Below are 13,543 nucleotides of genomic sequence, written 5' to 3'. Positions count from 1 at the left end.
GCGTTTACTATTTATTTTATTTTGTCGTTGTCACTGAGAGCATCTACATTAGGTATAGGGTATGTTTGAGTAACCCCCCCCCCTTTTTTATACGTAGAATTGACTGAAATAATGAAAAATATAGGTTCTAATCTTGAGTCTTGATGAATTTGAGTTAACTAAGTTCATGTTCTTCAGATAAACACCCTGTATATTTTTGGTCCAAACCGTAAACAATCTTATGAATTATAATGCTACGTATTTACAGAATCGAACATGAAAAAGGTTTTTTCGAAAAAAACTTTTTCTGCAGAAATATCCAAAAAAAATGTGAGTCCTCGTCGCCACCATTTTTTTCATAAGAATCCCATTAACTTATGAACCGTTGAGTTTATACCCAAAGTATGGCATATTGTTGAAATTGTCATCAAATAAACTTTCTAATGAAACAATAATATACTGGGTGTGTCATCTGAAATAAGGAAGTAGTAGTCTGTTTCCGGTAAAACCGAAAAATGTAGCGATCTGGAAATATTTTAGGGAGAAAGATCATTGCTTCAAACCCCAACACGCAAATTTTCAGGACAAAATTCTGATTATTAATAATAATAATATGTTTTTATTATGTGAATATTACATTTCAATAACATTAAACACAATAAACGCCAATTTGGAATGCGCAACCTAAAAATTCTTCGATATTATAAGGTTCAAGTTCTAACAAAAAATTAAAGACATTTCTCTTGAATTCTCTCAAATTTTGGCTTAGTTTAGCAGACCTGGGTAATTTATTGTAGAATTTAATACAACTGTAAAATGCTCCTTTTTCTGTCACCGTTAATCTGTGCTTTGGAAAATTATAGTTCAGCGTTCTGGTGTTTTGAACTGTTTGTGGAAGGTATGCTTCAAATAAATGTTTATTTTTGAAAAGAAAGAGGACACATTCCTGAATATATACCTCATACACAGTCAGTATCTTATTTTCTTTGAATTTAGCCCTACATGATTGTCCTGTTGAGTTGTTCCTGGCAAGTAGTCTAGTAGAAGATTAGTTTTCCATAAACGTCTAATAGGGCATCGCGGTGAATCACCCTGTATTTTTGAAAGCGAAAAATGCGATTTTATTTGTTATAGAAATTGTTATGGTTTATATTCAAAAAACACAAGTTTGTATTATAACTTCAAAACTAATGGTAATAAAAGATTAATTTCATTGGATTCTACTAAAAAAGTGCCTGTTGAATGTTTTTGTTTCATGTTAATAGCACCAGTAATAAAGAAGTTATGAGAACTTTTCATTTCACGCCATTTCCAAATTTTCCCTTATAACTTGAAAACAGTTGAATTTATCCCCTCACTAGACAACTAATTTGGGACACCCGATACGCTACCACTCCCAAAGCATCAAAACCATCATCTCGAAATAATAGCACCTATTCAAACAATCAAATTCGGCCAGTCCATGAGAGGTAACTTGTAACAGAATAATCCGAATCAGAGTAGACTTGGTAACTGGATTATTCAAGATCAAGGTCATCTTAAATGCAACGCAACGGTCTCTCGCATACGCTTATTGCCCAACCTTGACTTTGTTTAGCGAAACGAACACGATTAATGTTGTTTGGATCAAGTAATCCAGACTGCTTGGGAATGCGAAATGGTTTTACATTGGGATTAAACAGGAGGAAATCAATTTTCGCGTGTATGATAATTTGTCGAAAGAGAAGAACGGAATAAAGGCTAGGCGCACGTTGGACTAATGCATCATGAATCATTTTGCTTCAAGATGAGTCATTATTTGATGATAGCTCGTCGCCATCAATGCGTTTAAAATTTACAAAAATACCGCAAATTTTACACTCATAATGTCATATTACTACACAATATTATCTCAACTCGTTGCGGATTTTGAAAACTTTTTTTTTCATTTCGATATCTCAGAATCTATCAATTATATGTGCAGCATGTGAAAGCTCGTCCAAAAATATGAAAAAAAGTATCTATTAACTTATCCTTTAAAGTACATTAAAATGCACTTTAGAGGGTAAGTTACACATAATATTGGCACCCAACGTGGGGCTGCTAAGATCTTTCTGGCCATTCGATCAGTAGATCTCTCAGTTTTCCTGGTGGGGTGACTGGTAATTCGGGATTGGTTTTTATCCTCGTGCCGGATAGTTCAAATTATCAATTTCGGGATCATCTCTCGGCATTTATATCTGATTTTTCAGTCGGTATTAATTTTTTTTTTTTTGTTAAAATTTTCTTGTTTAATTGACTATATTCAATGTAGCATGCTACAAGATTTGCAACAGAAATTAGCATATTACTTGATGCGAACTCTAATTGGAATATCAATGCCAAATTTTTGTTGAATAACTTACGGAGTGCAGATGCTATGAGAAAAAAGCTTGAAAAAAAAAATCGAACTTTAACGCCCAGCAAATGTGAATAAAAGAAAATCTACGATAAAAAGATTGAATCCGAAAAAACATATTTGAATATTTTTGCATGGTTTAGTAACGTTATACGGGATTTTTAATTAGAGGTTTCATTTTGAATAGTCCACTATCTAGGTAGCTGTCATATTTTCATATTTGACGAGTAATTTACGCCATTACCATAAATGAAACGATACCACTTCAACACCGAAATGTAACGATTATATTAATAATAAATAAACATGGTAAGTTACAGAAGTTTTCAATTCTAGAATTAACTACCAAAAATATAAGTTGTTGACTGGTAATCATTTAATTAACATGGAAATAAAGTATTTGAAATTCATTTCTTATTTTAACGCAAATGTACTAATGGATTTGACACCGTATTTTATGTTAAATCGTCAAATATTCTCATATTGTATGTTCGAAAAAATTCACCAAAGATTGCATGATACCAATTCAGCAGTTGAGCGAACTATGCTATTTATAGATAAGACCAAGGTCAGTATCTATTTCTAGAGTAGAAGAAGAAATTCTAACACATATTTCAAGGACGCATATGCAAAAAATATTAGCCTTGGTAGGAATTAGCGCTTTCCTTGTTAGCAGAATAATAATTCAAGAGCAATTGCTTTAATCGTACCAAGCAGTTAGATTGGTTTTTCGAAGCTGGTTTCTACGTGAGGATGCTGAAGATTCCCATTTACACGCAAATATAAATTTTACTGGTGTTTTCAAGGAATTAATATCAATTTTCGTAATAGGCATGTTGAAAGGAAAATCCCTCATCCTTATGAATCTGGAAATCAAACACACAAGATTTTCATAGCCCTTGAATAATGTGACGGCTTTCTAGGTGTTTTGGTTTTACCAAACGCATTCCCAATCGTCGCCAATTCTCAGCAGAACAACCTGCATAATCTTTTGGATTCACTAATTGCTTTCAAGATCATTTATACCAAACGTTAATACGTAGATTTGCAGGAAAAATTTGTTCGTTTGGGGATATTTGAAAAATTATGCGAAGCTGCGTCAATTAGAAATTCCAATTAATTCAAGTAATGAGGTCAACAAGATATTCGCCATCTCTGCACATTATATCAATTGCCAGAATAATGATGGATTTCATAAAACTTTCATCGTGTTGATTTATTTGCTCGATCAAATCTGTGTTCAATTTCAGTTCATTTTGGACTAGGAATACACGGCTTGACTCAATATTCAAGCTACTTGACTTAGGCTTGACTTGAAATCAACTCAAATTCAAGTCAAGTAGTAGTTTTCAATGTCAAGTCAAGTTTTTATTCATCAAGTATTTGACTTGACATTGAAAAACTATTACTTGACTTGAATAAGTTGATTTCAAGTCAGGTAGCTTGAATATCAAGTCAAGCCCTGAAACTAAGATGCATAGAATACCTGGTGTGTTTACTGATTCGATTTTGTTTCAGACTTTTCGAGAGACCCACCTGTTGCTTTGGTGGTCTGCTTCACCAGAGTGCTGTAAGGTGGCGCTCTTCAAAATTTTTCGAATTCCCGCATCTGCCTGGTGCCGTTTAAAAAAGAAATACTGATTTTAGACACTGCAAACATTCACAATAAATTACAATTCTGTTCATATCGAATTTTTACTCAAATGAATGGAATATAATGACAGACCATAGAATATAAAATATTATTGTTCTATACTCAAAGTTCACGACAAGAGCGTAGAAATAGGGGGACACTGGGGGTAATTACACGGTGTTCCTAAATTGGAGATACAAATGAAAATGACAGATTTCCGGATCATTTTAAGAAAAAAAGTCCTATAACATGAGTCCCCAAATATTTTGTTTTGAGATACATGTGTTAAAGTTTAAGTTTTTTTCTCGTATAACCTTCCCTTCACAAGATATTTAATATGAATTGGCCATAGATATTCCAGTTTAAAGTTTTCACCATGTGATATGCTAATTTTGAATGCAAATCTACAGGGTGATATATTTTCTGGAAAGATGCCTGCTTCCTTCCTCCAAAACTATATTTTGGTGAATGGCTGTTAGTTTAGAAAAATGTAGAAAAAAAACTCTGGTCCAGTACTACACTTTTTGGTTTGTTATAGTTTTGTCGTATCTGCTATCGATTTCGAGAAAAAATCTCTAGTAATCCTCAGGAAAATCCAAATTATTATAAAGATCCAGCTAGTAAGCTCTAATGAATGCATTGATTATAAGTTTTGGTATTTATTTACCTAATCTGTAGCGAAGGTTAATTAATATTTGATAAACTGTACGACACACTAGAAACAACCTGTATATTGAAAGCAAAGCGTTTGTGGGCTCATATTCATAAAACTTTTTTTTCTCAAAATTATCCGAGTAATTTTTCATTTTCCGTCGTAACTCTTATTTGAGAACAAGGTAAGAACAACCAAATTAGTAACAACAAAAATTATTTCGAGTAATTTGGTTCAAACTTCATTATCGAACTTCTTTTTCTAACATTACAGATATGAATAAAAGTTGTCGTCAAAAATTTTTTTTTCGATTATCCCTCCCCAAGAAAAAAAAAGATCTATGCCCTTGGTTCACAAGAGTCGAGAATTGAGAGAAATGTCAAATGTAAACGATGTATGTGCCATCTGAAAAGCCCGCGTTCCCTCGAAATCAAGTAGGTATAAATCCGAAAAATCTCCCGTTTTGTCTGAAAGTTTTACAGGTATAAGTAGACACACCAGGTATTCTATGCATCTTACCTGAAACCCTATTTTTGACAATTCCATAGATTTCAAACTACAATTAACGAGTTGATAGGTCAATCAAAGTGTTATGAAACCCTTCTTTATTCTGTCATAAGCTTTTTTGTCTGTTCGTATCATAACAATTCTGATATTTCTTGCAAACAGTTACTTTGTTACAATACTACAACGGTTTTTCTTCTTTTTGTGAACAAAATTTCAATTTCAATGAATTTTACCAAATGCAAGCAATAAAGCACTAGTTGTCAGAGTAGCCAACCCTATGAAACTTGATATTTAAAAGGACACACCACTAAGTGACATTGTCGCGATCTTCAATAAATGGAGGGTAGAGATAAGGAGAATAATCTCTTATGATAGAACTATTGAGAAAGTGTCCATTGAACTGATCTAAATTGGTGGCGCTAGTGCAGCTAAAGGATAACATATCCAAGAAGGCGATCATACTTTTATCCTTGTTTACTTCTTGCTTTATCTCTATCAATACTTTTTGGGGTTTCCTATGAAATTCATGCTCTAGCTACAAATTTAGGTCAGTTATTCTCCTTCCTTCTACCATCTTTACTTCAATATTTTCCCAGAGGAGGAGGGACAAAAATAATGGGCAGTGTTACCAGAAAGATAGAAGGATCAGTAGAAGTTAAGAATATTACAATAATTCCAGCTTCCGTCGGAGGGAAGAACTTTAAAAGTATTTTTATAAATTTTTACAAAAATAGAGTTCTGCCTCTTTTGTAATGATTTTGAGGAGAATATTTTTGAAATACATTTATCAGTGCTTCGCTCGGTGATTTGTGAGAATATACATATTTAATTTTATTTTGCGAAAATACACGTGTTGGTGTTCTCTCTTAAGCATGAAGGAGAACTTTTTCTAAAAAACGGTAAGATTATGTTTATAAAACCGGAGCCACTTTCAAGCCCTTTTGAATGCGACTTTCTAATAAAGCGATCTTTACCAAAAGGACGCTTTTAACGTGGACTATGGAACTGGCCCTTGCAAGATCCTTTCAGAATTGTCAAATTCAAATTAATTCAAATAAACTACTGCACAATGATTCTTATCAGTATGCTAAATCTGGACAAAAAATTCAATGATTTGTGATTTTAATGAAACGCTTTTCAACAGAGTTTTCTCCATATTTCGGCTTCTGGATATACAAACTGAAAAATATTTTCATTAAATTAAGACGCTCTGTGTATTCGAAAAAACATAATATCGCACTAGCCATTGAATTAAGATATTATAAAATTCATAATATACTTTCTAAGTGACATTGAAATGAAAAAACTTATTTATGGAAACATTTTTGTTTTACATCTTCCAAATAATCGATGTTAATGATCGCTTTTTGTATTGCCTTATTAGTACTTTGAATTTTAAGTCAACCCGATCTTCTTAGAATAATCACAGTAGGTTAAAATACCGCTTTTCTTGCAAAAGAACTGTTATGTCGCAGAAAGTTTTGCTAAGGTTCGAGCTGTTTACTATGCCTAGAGGTAGTAGGCGGACAAATTTCCGTCATCTCATTGAGTTTGATGGAATTAGAATAGTCGTATGGATATCAAGGAAGCCGACTTGTCTTTGGAAAAACCTGGTGGTTTCCATGGATCTAAGAAGGCTGGATAATAAGAACAAGGTGTCGCCATAGAACACATAGTATAAGGTTGGAGAAAAAGTAAGAGGGAGCATATGTCATTTTCAGCTAGAAAATATTGTCCCCAACATTAACTATCAAATTTGACATGAAGCGCGCGGAAATGAAAACATATCAGCGATACGATATTTCACTCAACTCGCGAGTTTCTCCACAAAGAACGCACTTATTATGTCCCATTGTGAATCAACGTTTCATATTTACTCAAAATACATTGAAATAAATACCTAAATATATCAGAAATTCAGAAAACAAACTTCAAGCTCGTCAAACGACGTGAAACAACCGATGACACTTGGAGAGCAAAAGTTGCCAAACCTCGGATTTCAGCAGGTAGATACAGAAAATAATAAATATTCTGCTTATTATAAATTCCACAATTAGGAAAAATATCGGATTCCAAATATTGAAATTTGAATATTTAATTGGGAATCACTCAAATAAATATATTTCATTCAATATAATATACATTCATAACGATATAGTAAAATAGTGGATTTGCAAATATATCACAAACCGATAACGTATTCTAACCATGTTGAGGACATGTAAAAATTGCGTATACTTCCTCTATCTATGTTTATTTCTCTATGGGCCGGACAGATTTGATTTCAACCTCTAATTATCAATCAGTATTTCTAATTCATCAAAGACTATTCTTGGATTAAAATGCTATAATTACAGACGTTGGTGCTGAATGATTGTCCGCTGTTTTCCTGGAAAAAGCGAGCAAAAAGATGGGTTACGAGAAAACGTTTCGAAGAACTTGGGAATCCCCATTGATGTACGTATTATTTGACATTTGTCGCAGAATACAAAGCTTTAGATAATTTTCATTAGTCCTCATTTCATGATATCTCTCTCACCAACAGTGGTGGGCATTTGAACGACCTCACTGGAACAAGGAATGGATTACGGTTGTCTTTAGGGAATTATCCAGATTCTGTTTGGGGATGAATGCTGCAAGATATTTCTTATAATCCCCCAAAACAGACGGTATGACAGCCCTGCATTATAAGCTGGAAGTAGTGGGGGTTGAGCACGGATTGGTGATTATGGAAAGAAAATGATTCCATTTATTTTAACCGCCACAGCAGCGTTGCCGTTCCTAAATATTTTTCACTATATCTACCGGTTTTTTTTTACCTAAGTTTGCAAATCGACTAATTTTCATTAAATTTCTACAGATTCGTATACGAATGGGTAATAAGTTTCTTTTCCATAAATGAAATAACAACCTGTTTTTAAATTTTTACTGGTATTAGTATTTCGACTATTTCGAGAAATAGCGACAATGAGCATTTGAGAATAGAACACCAAGTCAAAATTCACATGAAGTTTTATGACACTTAACACTATTTACAGTCGACTTTTATTTTCTTTTTGGTAAAACTTTTCACTCAATATGGTTACAAATGACAACGATAATTTACAGTTTTCTCATTTTCTGTTGAAATTTTTATTTTTATTTCTAATATAATATACCCGTTGAAGCATTATTTATCACTGGAAATGTCATCCAACTCTTCCGATTCAAAATTTCATAAGAAAAGATTGTTTCTGAGTTAATGTTTTGAAAGATGTATAATCCAAATAGCTAATAAAATGTGCCATTCATTTACTTCTACCTAGACAACGAATTTGGGACTCCCGAAACAACGTTCAAGTTTTTAATCCTGCCGGCATTCATCATTACCTTTTTTTCAATTCGATATGTTGATTTTACATTTTGTGAACGATGAAAATTTCAGGTTAAGTAGAATTTTATCCCTGAACGACTCCAAAGGTTTATGATATACCAATAAACCAAAATAATCGCCAAAATTTTTTCTCACTAGGTTCTTCCGTGCAGATTCATTTCAATTCTGTTCGGAAAACACTAGTTCGATTCTTTCAATTTTTGGAAGGGACCTTCGTACAGCAGTGTAGAATAAACTCCTTTTTTATAAAAATTTTGTAGTTTCTGTTTCATATCAGTTTGAAAATTGAAAGGTTTCTCGATCGTAAATTAATTATTTCAATGATGAAATTCAAATTTTTTTCATTATCATGGAATTACCAATTTTTCCATTAGACTACTTCAACCAATTGTCATTTATCGCATCCTCATTTGGTAAAATTTCCATTTATTGATATTCTGAATTTTCAGACTGAAATACACGAGAACGTTTAATTTTTTTTCTTTGAAGAACTTCTTAATTTCCAAAGTGATATTGAACTAAAACTATAATTTTTTTTTTGTGGAAATCTTGGTGACCACTCAATATTTTAATTATCTGTTCACAGATTATCACTGATGAGCACCCAATTTATTTGCCGTGTCAAACTGAAAATTTTTAGGATTTTACAGTTTGATGAGAAATTTATAACGAGCAATCATTAAAATTCCTCGTCAAGAGTGTTGTGGTTGATTTTCTGTACCATATTCTTCCCAGATGCGAAGTATGCAAACAAATGTTAGTGATATGGTACAAGCTAAGCACTACCCGTTGTCACAGAAAATTTACTCCACAGCACTCTTGACCACGAATGTTAATGAACGCTCGTTATATCATGTTGTATATTTTTCAAAAGGGGAAAACGAGCCATTTCATTTGTTACAAAAATTCTTATGGTTTACATAAAAAAAATAGCAGTTGGTATCGTAACTTCAAAACTAATGGCAATTAGAAACAGTGCCAGCAGAATGTTTTTGTTTCATGGTGATAGCATCAGTAATAAAGAAGTTATGAAAACAGTTGAATTTTTGAGGTTGGGGTTCTCACCAAATTAATTCTCCCAAAGATCGAACCCGAAAATATGCCACTCATTTTTTTTTAACTCAAAGAGATTCTGAGATCTCCTCACTAGACAACGAATTTGTGGTACCCTATACAGAATAGTGATTTTTATTTCCAGTAATAAACTTTTGGAATTTTTCGGGAAGACACTTTCAGCAAACATTAAATAAATTCACGAAATAAATTCTCGAAAAACATTAAGAATAACATTTTTTTACAACCGCATGATATAGGTAAATTGAAACTAAAATGTTATTACAAAGAAAAACGAGACTAACAGGACATACATATACATTGTAATAAAAAAAGCTATTATTAGTAATATTCCGTTCGTTGCATAGAAACATGACAGAATTCAGTTTACTCTTCCATATATGCATGCGTAAATGGAAAAACTGTGAGGAAAAGCGACTTAAAATGCCTGCGGTCAAAGAGTTGAAGGCGCGAGCTTATATAAAAACCATTTTTTCCTCAATATCTCAAGAAATTTTTTGTTAACATTTTGTGATTTGTAGAATTTAAAAGCATAATCATAAAATCTGTTCATTCGCCGCATGACGTTCAGAATTGTGTCTTGAGATCTTTTAGAGCTATTTGCATGAAATGTTGAACAAAAACACTATAATTTATTTTTATTCCTCGTAGAATATCCCAAATCATTGAAGGTTGCGGTTTTCACCAAAAATAATAAAAATAAAAGTTTTTGTTATAACCTCAAATCTAATGCCAATAAAAAATGAATGATCACACCAATGGATCCTACTAAAAAAAAGTGCCTGTAGAATGTTTTCGTTTTATGCTGATGTAGCACCAATAATAAAGTTGTGAGATTTTCATTTCACGCCATTTTCCAATTTTCCCTTATAAATTGAAAACAGTTGAATTTACGAGATTACAGTTTTTTAATTCTCTCAAAAATCGAGCCCAAAAATGTGCCACTTTCTTTTTTCTAGCTCAAAAAGATTCTGAGATCCCCTCACTAGACAACGAACTTGGGATACCCGATACAGAATAGAGATTCTTTATTTCCAGTAATAAACTTAGAGAATTTTTCGAAAATAGTCATTTCCCAAACAAGTTTGAAAAGATATTTGCTTCAAGAGTGATGAACAACGTTTTTTCACAAGCGGATGAAATAAATTGAAACCAAAATGTTATTACAAAAAAAAAACGAGATTAACAGCAAATACAAATACATTGTAATGAAGAAGCTATTATTAGTAATATTTAGTTCGGTGCATAGAGACATGACAGAATTTGATTTACTTTTCAATATTTGATAGCGAAAAAACCGTGAGGAAAAGCGACTTGAAATGTGTGCGGCCAAAGAGTTGAAATCGCGCGCTTGTAGAAAAACCATTTTTTCTCAATACTTAAAAAAATGTTCTGTTTAGATTTCGTGATTTGTAGAATTTAAAAGAAGAATCATAAAATCCGTTCATTCGCCTGATGACTTCCAGAATTGGATCTTTTTGATCTATTAGAGCTATTTGCATAAAATGTTGAACAAAAACAATATAGTTTATTTTTATTCCTTGTAGAATATCCAAAATCATTGAAGGTTGCGATTTTCACCAAATCAATTATCTCAAAAATCGAGCCCATTCATTTTTTCTAGCTCGAAGGGATTTTAAGGTCCCCCAACTATACAACTTGAGTTTAAATCCTGCCAGCATTCATCATAGACTGTCCATTGTTTTTTTTTTCTCAAATCGATTCTACATTTAATGAAAGATATAACTTTCAAGATAGATACAAAAAAATGTCGAACGACTCCAATGTTCTTATTATTGGAAATAAAAAACCAATACAACCATCAGAATTTCAGAACAAAAAATTATCCTTGAGCAACACCAAAGACCAATAATCGTAAACAAACCAAAAAACCCAACCCCATCAACTCCACAAAACAACCGAAAAAAAAAACCACTCACCACTTCGTGCATCCAGCTATCCATATCCCGGCGGACGAAACACATGTGGCGCCAAAAAAAAAAAATTAAAAACACACAAAAAGTCCCCGAAAGTTTTCGTCGAAACGGAGAAAACCTAGCCGAAACTGAACGGTCCCATCATCGCGGGCTGAAACCAGCGCGAGCACGAGAGAGCGATGCGAAAAGGCCCAGAGAGATCGTATAGCTACTGCCGAAAGAGAACGCCCCGAAATGCAGCGACGATAACCGCTAGCTAGGCTCGACGCAATGCCGGTCTCCGCGGCGAAGGAATCCTGGTCTCGAGATGCCGATTTCCGATGCCCACGTGCCCCGAAGTGGGCCGGTCGTGTCGAGAGAAGAGGGCCCGCGGATGGGATCGCCGAATGCAACGCACGCTGGCGGTGCATCGGCATGTACGTCATTTTATGGACATTGGTGTTGGGATTATCACGGGAAGGCCTTCGCGTTCTGAAGTCGTGAGAGTCGATCAGAAATCATTCGATGTGTATGTGGGTCTGATCGATGATGAGTTTTTTTTTGGTAAAATATTTTTGTTTTTTTGGATAAGTTGCAGCCAGCTTTTAAAAGAGGGGTGGCCAACAGGGGGCCGGATTTTTTTTTGGGGGGGCCAAAGTAAAGCGAAACTATAGTTCTGCTAATCTTTTAGCCTTAGTATGTCAAATTTTAGGGGGGGGCCGGGCCCCCCTAGCGTCGCCACTGATAAGTTGATTGGTAGGGTCGAGACGTTTTTGAGGCGAATTCTTCCCTAAATTGGCGGTACAAAGGAAAATGGAAGATTATTTGGATAATTTTGAGAAAAAAAGGTTTTTAAGCAAGGTCCCGCAAACGCTTCATTTTCGAGATGAAGGGTTTATCTTATGTTCTCTTTATGTGCTCACAGCCCTTTCCGGGAAAGTTTTGGGGTACCTTCGATTTCTTAGAATTTATGTTTTTTGGGGTGCTTATCCGAATGTGAGTATTGTCACCAATATTTCCTAACGGAACGTTGAAAAAAATTTAAAAAAAGTTCCATCTGTAAATTGCTGCTGAATCGCAAAAAAATGAAAAGTGGATCTCTTACGACTACGTCAAGCGAAAACGGTCGTGGTCGAAATGCGACCAGTTGGTGGAAACCGTGGCCAAGCTAGGATTGACGGCGAGGAAGGTTTTACTGTGTGGCAGGAAATTATACAGGGCTAGAAATAAAAATACAGGGTGGCTCGAATTACAGAAAAGTTGCGTTATTTAGGAATGAGTCGGATGATTGTGCTGGTGTAAACATATCCAAAATATCTCCAATGGTTCCCGAAATAACTCGAAAAAACTAAAAATCAAGATTTTATTTTTTCTGTATAACTCATTTGTTTTTGGAGATGAGTTCTCATTATGGAGTGATAAAGAAAAATATTACGAATTCAACAATGTATCACACTCTACAAAAATTAATCAAGTTTAGCTACGTAAATTCGAACTTTTTTATTTTTTTGTTTGAGTAGTAGGCTAGTGCAAAAATTGTCAAATGACTTGTTACTTTGTTCAGTTGTTATGTGAAATCATCACTTGAGTTTTGTAAAAACCTGAATCCTGTTCGATAAGTAACGTTCTATCAATTACATAATCATGTTGATACCTACAGTCTACATGGCGTACAACTGTCAACAAAGTTATTAGACAATTCTGGCTGCAGCCTACTACTCAACCAAAAAAATAAAAAGGAAGTTCAAATTTGCGTAGCTAGACTCGATATTTTTGAAGAGTGTGATACATTGTTGAATTCGTAATTTTTTTTTCCATCACCCCATTCGAAGATCAATATGGCGTCTATGAGGAGAACCAATATGGCGTCCATAAGAAGAAAAAATTGACTATCGCGTCTCTGAAACAATGGAAAACAGAAAAAATCTGAAAATACCATCAGAATCTCTATATTGGATGACTGCTACAAATCATATTTCGTGAACTTTTCTCCAAAGACAAATGAGAATACAGAAAAAAGAAAATCTCGATT

General features: G+C 33.8%; 1 protein-coding gene across 2 annotated transcripts in view; it reads right to left on the bottom strand.

Moving 5' to 3' along the window:
- LOC123689038 (steroid hormone receptor ERR1) overlaps nucleotides 1–13,543 on the bottom strand; it is a 38,479-nt gene that overhangs the window by 11,187 nt on the left and 13,749 nt on the right. The window contains exon 1 of one of the 2 annotated variants that reach the window (XM_045627831.1): nucleotides 11,536–11,913. The exons of the other annotated variant lie outside the window; for it this stretch is intronic. Coding sequence (XP_045483787.1) covers nucleotides 11,536–11,580 — 45 coding nt within the window. The 5' untranslated portion in view covers nucleotides 11,581–11,913. Of the gene's footprint in view, nucleotides 1–11,535; nucleotides 11,914–13,543 lie in introns of those variants that run through there. 2 annotated transcript variants of the gene reach the window in all.

Source organism: Harmonia axyridis, chromosome 1, assembly GCF_914767665.1.
Source record: "Harmonia axyridis chromosome 1, icHarAxyr1.1, whole genome shotgun sequence".
NCBI classification, from domain to species: domain Eukaryota; kingdom Metazoa; phylum Arthropoda; class Insecta; order Coleoptera; family Coccinellidae; genus Harmonia; species Harmonia axyridis.
The sequence above is the reverse complement of the archived record's forward strand: the minus strand, read 5'-3'. Positions and strand labels throughout refer to the sequence as shown.